Raw genomic sequence first — 13466 nt, forward strand, 5'->3', positions numbered from 1 at the left:
ACCTCACCCTCGTGACTGTAAGCCACCCAGGGTCTGGAACCTGCACCGCCTCTGCCCCTCCGAGAGGCAGCCTGTCGTGGGCCAGATCCCCCGGCTGCTTGTCAGAGCTTCAGTGAAATATTAACTGGGCATGGTGATGCAGGCCTACATCCCAGCACTCTGAGAAGCTGAGGCAGGAGGATCGAAGTTCCAGCCCAGTCCAACCCAGCCCAGCCAGGCAATTCAGTGAGACCCTACATCAAAATTTTCTCCTAAAACAATTTTTTTAAAGGGCTGTGGATGTAGCTTAGTGTGAAAGCCCTGCGTTCAACCCTCAGTACTGCAAAAAAAAAAAAATCACAGGCCTAAAGACAGGGGGACTATTATAACCTCCCCTCGCTCAAAATGGAAGAACGCAGGTCCCACCCTCGTTCCCCAGGGCTTCTGGGGGCGCAGTTCCCAGGAGAAAAGCAGAGCGAAGCTCCCCTTCAGTGCCCGTGCACTCGCGCTGGGCCCGGCTGGGCGGGATCCCTGAGGCTCCTCCCGGTCCTGGGGGGTGTTTCCTGGAAGTCTGCGGCCGGAAGTGAACGGCCGACTCCGTGGAGCCCACACACGCGGGGGTAAGAGGCCTCCCGGAAGGATGGGTGCACGTGAGGTCCCGAGGGCCCTTTGTACCAACCAGGCTCATCACCATTTCCTCCGTAAAAGTTCTACACTTTACACACACACACCCAGCCCACATTCTAAAGCTTTAAAAATTCTCTGGTGTCAACTATGCGCTCTTGCTGCTGGAAAAGCACCGCTGTGAGCTCCGCGCCAGCCCACTCACTGTCCCCGGAACGCGCCGTCGGGGGCCACGCAGCCTCCTGTCTCCCGAGGCAGTGTTCGGGAGGGCCCGTGTGCTAAAGCTGTGCGATATTTTTATCCAGCGGATTAGGCAGCTGGTCTCAGACGTGACAGCAGCCCCATGACTATCTCGCCTGTTATTCTGAGCCAGCTCCCACAGCTGAGTGTGATGTTTCCCGTGCACGTACGTAGGCGTCTAAAGCGCCGTCCCGTCCACGCAGGAGAGAACTGGCCCCTCAGGCCTCTGACTCGGAATGCTGGACGGGGCAGCCCAGGAAAGGAAGCCACTGGTGGACACAGATCTCTCATCCCCGTGAAGAGGCGGAAACGGACCCAGGATTCAGCGATGCAGAATAAAGGTAAGGAGAGTCTACAAAACACTGATTTACCTAAGTCACACAGCGCTTTAAAGGATGCAGGGATTTTCCCTTTTTATAAAAAAAAACAAAAAAAAAAACCGAACAACTATGACCAATCCATCGATGAAACTCAGGAAGAATCAGACCCAACAGTCCCCCTCAGCAGGAGGACTGACTGTCAGTTCAGGCCTAGGCGGGTTAAACAGAGACCGTCTCAAAATCAACCTTAAAAAGTGGCTGGAACTTGGTGGTAAAATGCTTGCCTGGCACACACGAGGCTCTGGGTTCAAATCACAGTGCCACCAAAAAAAACCAGAAAAAACTACCACAAAACACACGAGCACATACTCTAGGAATAAAATCCACACACAGCAGTTCTTCCAGTAATTCTGAATAGGAAAACATTTCACTTCATGTAAGAGCTTAATCTGCGGGCAAACCCAACGGACCGGATGGTGTAAACAGTGTCATCTTCCACACAGCAGTGCGCCCCCGGGGCAGCGGGCGTAGCTCTACAGTAGAACACAAAGGCGCACTCGGAAAAACCACCTCAAAACACCGCATTACACCACCAGTGCCCTCCACGCACAACAGAAACCCGACACGTGCTTGGGGACAGGGAAGGGCACAGAGGGCTCCCCGGATGGAGCAAAGCGCAGAGCTGGGGCCCCACCCGCGGGGACGCCGCACCCACCTTCCTCTTCCGGGCCGCCTTGCCAGGATTGTCTGAGCTCCTCTTCTCCGGCTCCTGCCTCTTCCCTGCAGATGGGGGCTTCTCCTCTGGCTTCTGGGGGCGGCCTCCCTTTCCGGGCGGCCGGGGCACCCTGCCGATGAGGTTGAGGGCTATCTTCACCACCAGGCTGTGGGGGACAGGCGTGTCCCTAAGTGGCAAGAGCGCCCTGGGGTTCCTCAGGGGCAGGGGCAGCGTGTCCTTGTGGCTGTCCTCCTGGACCACCACAGCCTGCCGGCAGCCACTAGTCCTGCCGCCGCCCTGGGCGGGGGCCTGAACCTGCGCCAGGGGGACGATCGCAAAGGGCTCAGGGCTGGGGGCCCCTGCGCTGTCATTGGTGGGCGCCGGAGCGCAGCTCCCTGGTTGCTGCTTGTCCCTGGGAGCTGGAGGTGTGGGCCCCGGCTCCCTGCTGCTTCCAGCACGCGGCCTGCCCTTCGTCTTCACCCTGGGCTTGTCTTTGCAGGTTGGGTCCTTCAGGCTCTGGAGGACAGGGCCCGGCTCCCTGTCCCCCTGTGAGCTGGCCCTTGTGTCTGCTGCGGTGGCTGGGGCCGAGGCCTTGGCGGGCCTCCTGGGGTGCTTGGTCCCCACGGTCTGCCGGGGTGGCAGTTCCTGCTGCGCTGGGGACTTGTGACTGCCTCTCCTGCTGGCGTGGGGGGCCTCGGCGGGGCCCCGGGGCGCCCGGCTGCAGCTCTTCAGGGGCGGGGCTCTGGGCTCGGCAGGTGTCTGGCCTGTAGTGCTGGTGGCCCTGATGTCGCCGTCATCCGGGCCCTGCTGAGCCCTGAGGCGCGCAGACTCTGCTCCGCCTGGGCCCTCGGGCGCCGGGGCCGGCTGGACCACCTTGCTCAGCCAGTTGTCCAGCTGCCATTTGTTGGTTGTTGGAGGCTCAGGCTGAAATCAGGAAACAGAAAGACGCGTTAGCTGAACAGCGCCGAGCACCTCTTCTGTAATGTCACCCGGTGACACAGGTCTGTCCCCGAAGAAGTAACCATTCCAGACCTCGCTTCAGACTCTGTCCATCCTCCTCAAGCTGAAGGACGGCCTAACCACTCTCCAAACGCAGAAACCCGCCTTTCTGTGCTCTGGGGATTTTGCTAGGGTAGATACTAACTGGTCACTGACAACTGCTGGGAAATCTTGTAATAAAACGCTCGCGGAAGGGAAGAGAATTAAATGTATTCTGTACACGCACCAACTCCCCACTCACTGTGTACTGTAAAACACAGACTAGTAAAAGTTATGAAGAAGAATCCTTTTTTTTGTTTGTTTTTTTTGCCGACACTGGGAATCGAACTCACGACCTTGCGCTTGCCAGGCAGGCGCTGTGCCGCTGAGCTAAATCCCCAGCCCCAGGAGAAGAATCCTTGCTTCTGATGGAAATTATGGTATGATGTTAACAGAACTGATACATTTTGACCTGGGGAGGACTCTGTTAGAAAATAAAGGGGAATTCAGTGGGGCTGGGAGCCCATGTCTGTAATCTCAGCTACTTGCAAGACTAGGGCAGGAGGATCACAAGTTCAAGGCCAGTCTGGGCAACAAATGGAGACCCTGTCTCAGAATAAAATAAGGAAAGGAGGCAAGCAGGGTGTGGCCCAGTGGTCCACACCTGCCTCACACGCACAAGGCACTGGGTTCAGTCCCCAGGGCTGCAAAAGGTGGGTGGGTGTGTATGTGTGTGTGTGTGTGTGTGGGCGTGCGCCTCTAAGGCTTTTCAGAAGGCAGCGGATGTGGGAACGACCTTTTAGCGGTTATCCCTGAGCACCATGCTTTATCCTTTCTCTGGCACATTTTTCTATTGGAAACGACTTTTCTTCAAGATGATTTCATTTCTCTACTTAAAAACATTCACATGTGACAAGACTATCAGTGTGCCAGAAGTATGTACTGATTTTCACATTTTACCCCTGACTGAGTCAAGCGATGGGCCAGGGATGTAGCTCAGCGGCATAAGCACTTGCCTGGTAAGCCTGAGGTCATGAGTTCGATTCCCGGTACCAAAAAAAAATTAAAAAGTCAAGCGAAGTCACACAGACAAGCATTAATCTCACTTGGGTTCTATAAAGTCAGACATTAAGTTTCTCCCTATGAGCTGGGCATGGAGGCACATCTCTATTCCAGCACTCAGGGAGGCTGAAGCAGGAGGATCACAGACAGCCTGGGCTATATAGTGAATTCAAGGCCGGCCTGCATTACAAAGCCAGACCCTGTCTCAAGGAAAAAAAAAAAAGTTTCTTGCTCCAGGCATCGTGGTCTGAAATAGCACCGGTGTTGCTAAGACACAAAAGGAGGTCCCAGAACACACAGCGGACAGCAGTGATTACGCTGGTCACCTGTGCAACTGGCTTGGCCAACCAGAAAAGTCCCTATGTTCCCTTTTGCTGTTTTCTGAACAGTTATTGCTAACTTAACTCCTAATGCACGTTGTCGCCCTGTCCCCTAGTGGGGCTGTGACATCTAAACAGAAGGACAGACACGGCTCTGCCCCAGCCGTGGTTCTAGGGCTCTTGCGTACAGTGGCAGAGAGATGCACGGGCACTTTGATGCCCGGGCACTGTGTGTCACGGAGAAAAACACAAGCATCGAATTGAGTGAGTGGTGACTTCAGTTGGTTTTTTTTAAAGGGCCACTGTCTGGCTTCATTTTTCTCAAGACCCAGTCTGACAGGTGGTTTTTATGAATGACTAACTCATGCGCAGGTCTGTATGAATGACTAAATTACACACACGGAGTGCCGGAAGACAACTGAGACACTGTCGTATAGGATTTAACTCTTAGATTACAGAGAAGGAGACACTCCAGAAGCAGAGTCTTGTTTCCTTATTTCCTTGCAGGGCCTCCGGCATGCCCAGCAAGCACTCCACCAATGGTTTACAACCCCAGCCCCACGGGGGGTGGATTTTCGGGGGAAGACTGCTGACAATTTTCCTAAGTAAATACACCAAGTAATTCCAATGTGTAAAAACATGCCGACCTAATAATGCCAAATATGCAAACATTATGTAAAGGGTTTTTTTTTTTGATTGGTGAAAGAGTAAGTAGTAAAATGATCAGGTAGGTAGTTTGGGCTTAGTGGGTTTGTAACAGAACAGAACTAAAGGGAATGTTAAGAAACTGGGTAGGATCATACTTTGGACAGGCAACTGCACCACTAGTCTCTTCTGGCTTACTCCATCCTGCTGTTATATCTCCCTTACGGTTTCCTGGACTTACACCAACCCTCCACCCATGCCCTCTTGAATTCAGAGGGAGGAGCAGGAAAAAACCACTCTCTGCCAGGCCTTTTGTCACGCATAAATCTGAATTGCACTCGATACTCCTACAGGACGAGATTACTAAGGGTGGAGGTGGCCCAGGGCCCGCAGGTCTGTCATTCCCACAGAGCCCACGGTGGGGACACTGGAGGCAAAATGACGAGGCGGGGATGTGCGACCCAGAACCTGTCCCTGCCAGGAGCCAAACCTGCCCAAGCTCCCTCAGGAAGGTGGCCTGGGTCTCAGCTGCAGCCCAACACTGCCACGCGCCTCTGAAGAGCAGCAAGGTGTGAAGGGAAAGTCAGCCGTGGTTAGGTCACGGTGCCCCTAGAATAGGCCGTGCGGGGACACATTTAGCAGTCCCTGAAGGAATGTCCTGATTACAGAAATAACACTTCCACTGCGGCCGGAATGTGCAGAAGGGAGGCTTTGGCCCAATTTCAGGGTCACAGTGGGCTGGGGGGGGCTGGATGGGGGTGCGGGAGGGGCCTTACTGCACACCCAGCATGAAGCTGTGAACGCTAGGGCCGGAGAGTATGCATCTGGGTTCTGAGGCGGGGTGGGGGGCGGGCTGGACAAGGGCCCGGCTAGAAACAGACTGTAAGGCAATTCCCAAGTAGCTAAGTGCCGGATGGGACTGAGGGCCGGTTCGTCACCTCCCCCTCTGCCTTCCCAGCTGTCCCCTCTGCCCTCCGAGAGCAGCCACAACCCAAGTACTGCAGCTCGGAGGCAGGCACAGATGCATCATTATCTTCTAAGGGTTTCGGTAAGTGTTTGACCACATGTCCCTTTACGACTCCTAACCATTTCAGCTGGCAAAAGTTAGTTTCTTTTAGAATGAATCCTGGTGCTGAATATTCCTGAACGTTTAGGCAGCAGAAAGGCCATGTGTTCCACATATTTTGAAAAGCTGAGTGACATTTTGATCCACAGTAGAGCGCAGACATGGAAACGGAATCCACGGGGCTCTCCCGGGCTCGGCAGCGGCCCAGAGGCCAGAATGTACTATGTTCAGGCCTCTGACAGCCCGGGCCGACTACAGCCAACAAAATGAATTAAAGCGCAGCCCCAGAAAGCCACCACTCAGCACTGAAGACAGAAATGGGTGAGAAAGTCGGAATTAGTATCTGAGGCTCACTATGAAATTAGTATTACCCTTTATAAACATAGGAAGGTATTTCAAAAGGGAAGAAAACTCATTAAGTCCCTTAGGCAAGGGCTGGGGATAGAGCTCAGTGGTACAAGCACTTGTCTGGCAAGTGCAAGGTTCTGAGTTCAATTCCTGGTACAAAAAAACCAAACCAAACCAAAACAAAAACAAAACATACCCTAGGGAACCTTGAAGGTAAACAAAGAAAATATTCCTGGAAAGTCCAGTATGGAAAACAGGAACCTTCCTCCACAAGCCTGGATTTCCACATCAGCATATACATTCAAATCCCAACTTTTTTAGAAAAGACAGAGTTTAAAAAATGAAGTACCATGGGAGCTTTATTTCATACTCAGGAAGTCTGAATCTATTCTAGTAATTTCCTGAGTGAGGGGACATAACTAGGTCTCTTTACTAAAGCAGCAGGTCGGATTTCCATTTTCAATTATTCTGCCTAATTTGTATCATTCTGATTTTACTTGAATTGTATTATTAGCTGAATTACCTTTTTATATCAATACTAATAAGCATGCAGATTTTTCTTACTGAAAAAAGTTTTGTTTTTTTTTTTTGTACTAGAAATCGAACTCAGGACCTTGTGCTTGCCAGGCAGGCACTTGTGCCACTGAGCTATATACCCAGCTGAAAAAAGTAAAACAAGGCAAAGCTCTCATAAACCTACAAGTGAACGTCACACAACTTGTCTGCAGAGCACATTCCCCATGCTATTCCCCCTGAGGCAGAGAAAAATTCTTTCAGTAGCGATTATATCACACAAGGAGATGAAGTCTCAGGAAGATGGGGCAGCCTGCAGACTGAAAAGTACTTGGGTGCGGCTCCTGCTGACCCAGGCCCATGAGCTCTGAACAATGCCGGGCGCTGATTCTCCCTAACACAGCCCAGCGAACCCCAAGCCACACCAGCTGCTCTCGGCCTCCCCCGGCCTCAGGGGCTTCTGCCTCACGTCAGGACCTCCAGGCGAGTCTGCCTTCTTTCTGCACAGAGGGACACAGGAAACCTTACTGCTGCCTGCTCAGAAAGCCTCACTTCCGGGCCAGCTCCTGCACGCTCAGCTGGTTCTCTCTGCAGGGACCGGCCCTGCTCACTGAGAACCCAACGTTGCCAGTGCCTTGCAGCGCCGTCCCTGCAGTCTCTCACTCGTACATGAGCTCTGAGGTGTGTGGCAGTGTGCACAGCCTGACTGTCCGGGAACTCAGCGCTCAGGAAGCTCCGTCTCCCTGGGGTGCCCATCCCGACAGAACTCAGCCTGCTGGAAGGCCCTCTCTGCAGTCTCCCAAGGGATGAAAGCAAACACGGCCACCCTGGTTTTCCACGGGCAGAAGGAAGCAAGGACAGTGCCCTGGAAAAAAAATCACTTTGCCATCAATTTAACGCTTGGCTTTGAGGGATTCAAAACTAGAATTCCTGCCAGGTGTGGTGGCCCATGCCTGTAATCACAGCACTCGGGAGGCTGGGGCAGGAGGATCGCTGTGAGTTTGAGGCCAGCCTGGGCTACAAAAAGGGTACAAGGCCAGCCTGAACTGCATAGTGAGACCCTGTCTCAAAAAAATAAAAAAAAACTAGAATTCCTGACGGCATCTGCTAGGTCATGTGCTGCGACTGCTAAGTCAGGGGATCTCCTCTGTTGTCCTTAGTTCATGCGTTCCTGCAGTTTCAAAGCGCATTCTCATAAATACTGAAAGGGCAGCCTATGGAAACAAGTTTGCTTTTTCAAAAGAAGGGGAAAGAGAACAGTGTGCAAACACTCTCGAGCTGCTCTTCCATGGAGCACTAGCAGGGTCGGACAAGGGCTTTCACTTGAACCAGGGCGAAGGGGCCGGCGAGAAGTAAACACAAGGCACAGAAGCAGACGCGGCACCTGCGGGCACAGTGCCAGGTGTGGGGCTCACTGGGGACACGGTACCTCTGCAGCTGGGGTGTCCCGGGGCTCGTTATCCTCACTGTCACTCGAGCTGCTCTCGCTCTCTGAGTCGGAGGAGCTGTCGGAGTCACTGGTGCTCTCGGAGTCTGCGCTGCTGGAATGTGCTGAGGCCACCGGCTCCGGCAGCGAGGGCGCAGCGCTGCAAAACACCCAAGGGGAAAATGAGACGCCGCAGTACAAGGCGACGCCTGCCCTCCTCACTCGCTTTCCTCTGCCCCTCAAAAGCAAGGGCCTCAGCAGCGCCTCAGCAGCCGGGGAGAGGGGCCCACGGAGGCCTAATCAGCAGCAAAAGCCCTCACAGCAATCGCTGACTGCTTACCAGCGACGCCTGCGGGATGTGGCTTCTGGAACCCATGTCAGGTGTACACAAGCCACGCGGGACTGCGCTACCCAGCGCCTGGGCAAGGGGCCTGTTTTTCTATATAAGATTTCATTGGAGCAACACCCACACCCACCTTTGCAGGGTTCCCGGGAGCACCACTGAATGGCTACGAGAGGCCTTTGTGGGCCACAAAAGCCAGCATATTTACTGCCTGGCCGTTAAAACTGCCGGCCCCTACCATATATACACAAAAGAAAAAACAATGAGGGTGTCTCCCTACACTCCCACCTGAGAACTAACCACATGGGAACACCGCTGACTATACACATTGTGCCTGCGGAGGGTGAGCTAAGAAACCGCCCATCTTTTCCTATTGAGTGGAATTATGACTACGCTAGGTTTTAAGAACAGGCCAGGAACTCCAGGTCTGCAAGAAAGCATATTGATGATCACCGCTAGACACACAGAGAATTACAAAACAGGGGCTGGGGATTTAGCTCAGTGGCACAGCACCTGCCTGGCAAGCGCAAGGTTGTGAGTTCAAGTCCCGGTACCGGAGAAAAACCAAAAAAAAAGAGAACTACAAAACAATCATAAAACCCTGTCTTGGATGCCATTAGCTAAAGCAGCAAAAACAAAAAGAAATTTTTTTTGAGACAGGGTCTTGCTATGTAATTCAGGCTGGCTTTGAACTTACTACGTAGCCTAGGCTGGCCTCAAACTAGCAGTGATCCTCCTGCCTCAGGCTCCTGAATGTTGAGATTATAAGCATGCACCACCACGCCTGGCATTAACTATAATCAGTAAATACCATATAAAAGTCATTCAGAGAGGTAATCTTAGGACAAACACAGTATTATTGTCCAGGGTCCATGTATAATACGTGGCGTCAACTCTGTGACCACAGACACTGCAGCGCTTGAGTCAGGGTGTCAGAAGTGGACACTTTCCTGCCTCCAATTTATCTCTGTGCTTGGTTTGTCTATCCTTTTTCTCTACTTTTTTTCTTTTGCTTTTGAGACAGAGCCTCAATATGCAGTAGTTTAGGCTGCCCTTGAACTCACTACATAGCCCAGACTGGCCTTGAACTCACGGCTACCCTCCTGAGTGCTGGGATTATAGGCGTGTGCCACCACACCCAGTTTTTCCTGTAACTTTTTTTTTTGTTTTTTTGAGACAGGGTCTCTTATGCAGTTGAGGCTGGCCTTGAGCTCAATTTATAGCCCAGGCCGGCCTCAAATTTGCAGAGATTCTCCTGCCTCAGCCTCCTGAGTGCTGGAATTACAGGCGTGCACCACCACGCCTGGCTTCCTTTACTTTTAAATTGGACTAATTTGCCATATTTTATGAGCTGACATGACCTATTAGAAATTCTAACAAACTGGGACTAAACAAACTGCAAACGTTACAGAACTGTAAGACTGGGCCTGCGTGGTGCACCCTCCCTACATCATCTAGTGGTGGCCAGGGTTAACTTGGAATGCATGAGCCCATCTCAGAGGAGCAGAGTAACTTGACTCTTCAGCCACGGAAGGCAGGTATTAGTCATGTTACATCATTAAGTTTATCACAAGGAAATAGCAGATCATCCCCATTTTCAAAACTTTTAAAGCATCACATTTTCTAAAATATGGCTGGTTTTTCAAAAATGTGAGAACAGTGTCACTTTCTTGTACATTAAAATTAACTGCAGGCCATTTTTCTGTTGTTTTCTTTTGGTCTTTTTGAGACAGGATCTCACTATGCAGTTCAGGGTGGCTCTGAACTCACTTTGTAGCCCAGGCTGGCCTCAAACTCAAGACACTCCTCCTGTCTCAGCCTCCCAGAGTGCTAGAATTAAAGGCATGCACCACCACGCCCAGCTGCAGGCCATATTTTATTGTTTTTTTTTTTTGGTTTTTCTCCGGTACAGGGAACCGAACTCACGACCTTGCGCTTGCCAGGCAGGCGCTTTTGCCACTGAGCTAAATCCCCAGCTCCTGCAGGCCATATTTTAAATCTGCTGAAACAATTTGAAAATTCATATAACTAAGAAAACCAGTACAGCAGAAAATAAGTTCTACCAAGAAATTCAGGTTTATAAACTTTTGACAACAGTTTTAAAGAAACATTGGGCTCTTGTGCCTGACTTTTCAAACGCTGGTTATAGAGCAGTGAGGACAACTCTGTGTGTGTGTGTGTGTGTGTGTGTGTGTGTGTGATTTTGTCTTTTTGAGACAGAGTCTCACTATGTAGTAGTTCAGGCTGGCCTTGAGCTTACTTTGTAGCCCAGGCTGGTCTCAAACGCACAGCGATCCTCCTGCCTCAGCTTCCCAAGTGCTGGGATTACAGGCGCCACCACGCCCGGTAAGTGCGCTTTAGTTTTTAAATTCTCAGATGGTGCTGTGGGGGCGGGGGGGGGCGGGGCGAGGGCGCTTTCCCTGTACGCCGTGGCTGCCTGCGCTAACGTAGGACGCATGCGGCTGCGCTGTTCTCCCGTCACTGCGAGCCTGCGCTCCTTCCCTCACCGGAGCCGTGAAAGCATTCACGGAAGGCTTCTTCCCCATGTGGCAAAGACCCGCGGGCTTGGGGGGCAGCAGGGAGAAACCCCAGACCATACCTTGGAGGTGCAGCTGAGGAAGGAGGCTTCTCTGGGGTCTGGGCATTCACAGTAAGGGGAAGAAGGACCAGGAAAGAACAAAAGACAGGTTAGGATAGCAGCTCCGGCAATCGGGCGGACCCCACAGCCTTGGGTGTCGGGGGGCGGAGCTTACTTGCTCGCAGTCGCTGTCCTCACTGTCACTGAGCTGCAGGTCGTCCTCGAGCATGCTGCAAAGGCAGGGACAGAGCGTCAGAGAGCACCGTACGCCAGGGACCCAGGGACGGGAAACGGGCCGTGCGACAGGAATGTGCACTCGTCCCCTGAACGCCTACTTTCCCGGGGACACTTGGCAGTTCTGACCACAAGCCAGGTGGGTCCAAGCCCCTGAGCGCCTCACACCCACTCCTCACACATTCTGAAAGGAAAGCACGAACATCCAGGCAGGGGCTCGTGCCAGCCTGATCAGTGAGGACAGGGCCCGCACAAACAAGCCGAACACGGGACGAAGAGCCCAGGCCGCAGCCCCAGGGTGCTGTTTTCTGCCGTCTCTGGGTAAACTGGAGCACACCCAGTAAGGCACTCTCAACAGCGCCAGGCACACCGCAAGTGTTCTACAGAAACAGAACACACGGTACCACACATGAATCCGTGCCACCGTCACCAGCCATATTCCAGTTTTCACCAGAAGACATCAATAATTCTGAGGTCTATTTTCCCTTTTGTGGAGACAGGGTCCTCCTATGGCTGGCCTTGAACTTGAGGTGGTGAGCCTTCTGCCTCAGCCTCCCAAGTGCTGGGATTTCAGGCACGTACCACCACACCCAGCTTGAGCTCTATTTCTCAGATGGAAAAAATTATTCTCTTTTTTTCTGCTTGAACACTAATCCTCCGCAAGGGTAGTAGGACATGGCATTTTTTGTGGAGAGAGTATGTTTTAAATTTATTGTTATCGATCCAGTGGAAAAAAGTCAGTTATTTCCTCAAAGTTAGGAATCGCTATCCCCCAAGCATTCTGGCTTATGACAAACCTTGAAATTAAACATTTTCCAACCTGCCCATGTCCTCAAAGCTTGACACTTGCCCCGCCTCAAACTGATCACCTTCCACAGAGCTGCCCACACACCAAAGGAATGACTTGTAACCACCGCCTCCCTCTTCTCTCCAACCTTGTGGGTGTGACTACCTGGAGAAATGCTGCACGTAAAACTAGAAAGAAAAGAATCCACCTGCACGTCACTGATGTTCCAAAAAGCCAATTACATTAAAAGTTCATGCCGTGTATCCAAAAAACACTTCATCAATACACTGACCAACAGCTTTTACTGCAAAACCGCTACTATGTCCGCTGAAGCAAGCGGGCAGTTATTGGGGAAACCCTAGTAAAATCACTGCATTTTGTCATGAAACGAAGCAACAGAACTTGGTTCTTCTGTACATGACCGCCTACATGCAACGTGGCAGTTCTGCCAGGGAACTACTTTCATCCACAAGTGAACTAAAAACATACCGTGGTAAGTGTCTACATAAAATGAAAACTGTCAGACATTGTAAATGTAGATCTTGCTCAATGTTTACCAAACAGAAGCTGAATTCCTACTTTAAGTAGGCTGGAAATACAGCTCTGAGCCGTGGGCCTGGCAGTCAGCAGTTGTACTGGCCTGCGAGGAAAACACACCTCGCTCTTCGCTGCATTTGTGTCTAGGAATAGCACGTGCCGTGAAGTGCTTTCCCAGATTCTGGAATTTCCCCTTCAGAGAATTATGAAGACACTAATAAAATAAGCCCGCAGGTAAAAGCTGCACAGGTCCTCACAGTGGGGACGGACTCTGGCGTGGTGGTTGGTGCACGCCTATAATCACAGCACTCTTGAGGCTGAGGCAGGATCATCGCGGCGAGTTTGAGGCCAACCTGGGCTACACAGTGAGGGCCCCTCTCACAAAAACAAAACACAAGATATTTTACGAAAAAAAAGAAAAAGACATGCTCTGCATGGTGACGCACGCCTGTAATCTCAGCACTTGGGAGGCTGACGAAGGAGGATCATCATGAGTTTGAGGCCAGCCTGGGCTACACAGTGAGTTCAATGCTAGCCTGCACTACACAGACCCTGTCCCACAACAACAACAAAAAAAGATAAACCACATGGTCAAATAAAATCTATTGCTTACTGAAGACATACCTAGGATTTATACACCGACCCTTTCATTTCATCATCATTTGCATTATTTACTTGATAAAGAACGAAAAGATCTCGTAGGGCAATTATCAGACATAGATGCTGACCCAGCCAACGTAACCACAAAATT

The 13466-nt window shown here is 51.6% G+C and overlaps 1 protein-coding gene across 3 annotated transcripts in view; it reads right to left on the reverse strand.

The window, feature by feature from the left end:
• The window catches only part of Aff1 (AF4/FMR2 family, member 1), a 150657-nt gene that overhangs the window by 18083 nt on the left and 119108 nt on the right, over nucleotides 1–13466 (reverse strand). For all 3 annotated transcript variants that reach the window (XM_013502746.1, XM_013502745.1, XM_005401342.2), the window contains 4 exons: nucleotides 11333–11387; nucleotides 11179–11216; nucleotides 8240–8396; nucleotides 1879–2802 (listed from right to left, as the gene is read on the reverse strand). In XM_013502746.1, coding sequence (XP_013358200.1) covers nucleotides 1879–2802; nucleotides 8240–8396; nucleotides 11179–11216; nucleotides 11333–11387 — 1174 coding nt within the window. The remainder of the gene's footprint in view (nucleotides 1–1878; nucleotides 2803–8239; nucleotides 8397–11178; nucleotides 11217–11332; nucleotides 11388–13466) is intronic.

Source organism: Chinchilla lanigera, unplaced genomic scaffold (genome assembly GCF_000276665.1).
Source record: "Chinchilla lanigera isolate Chin_1 unplaced genomic scaffold, ChiLan1.0 scaffold00073, whole genome shotgun sequence".
NCBI lineage: Eukaryota > Metazoa > Chordata > Mammalia > Rodentia > Chinchillidae > Chinchilla > Chinchilla lanigera.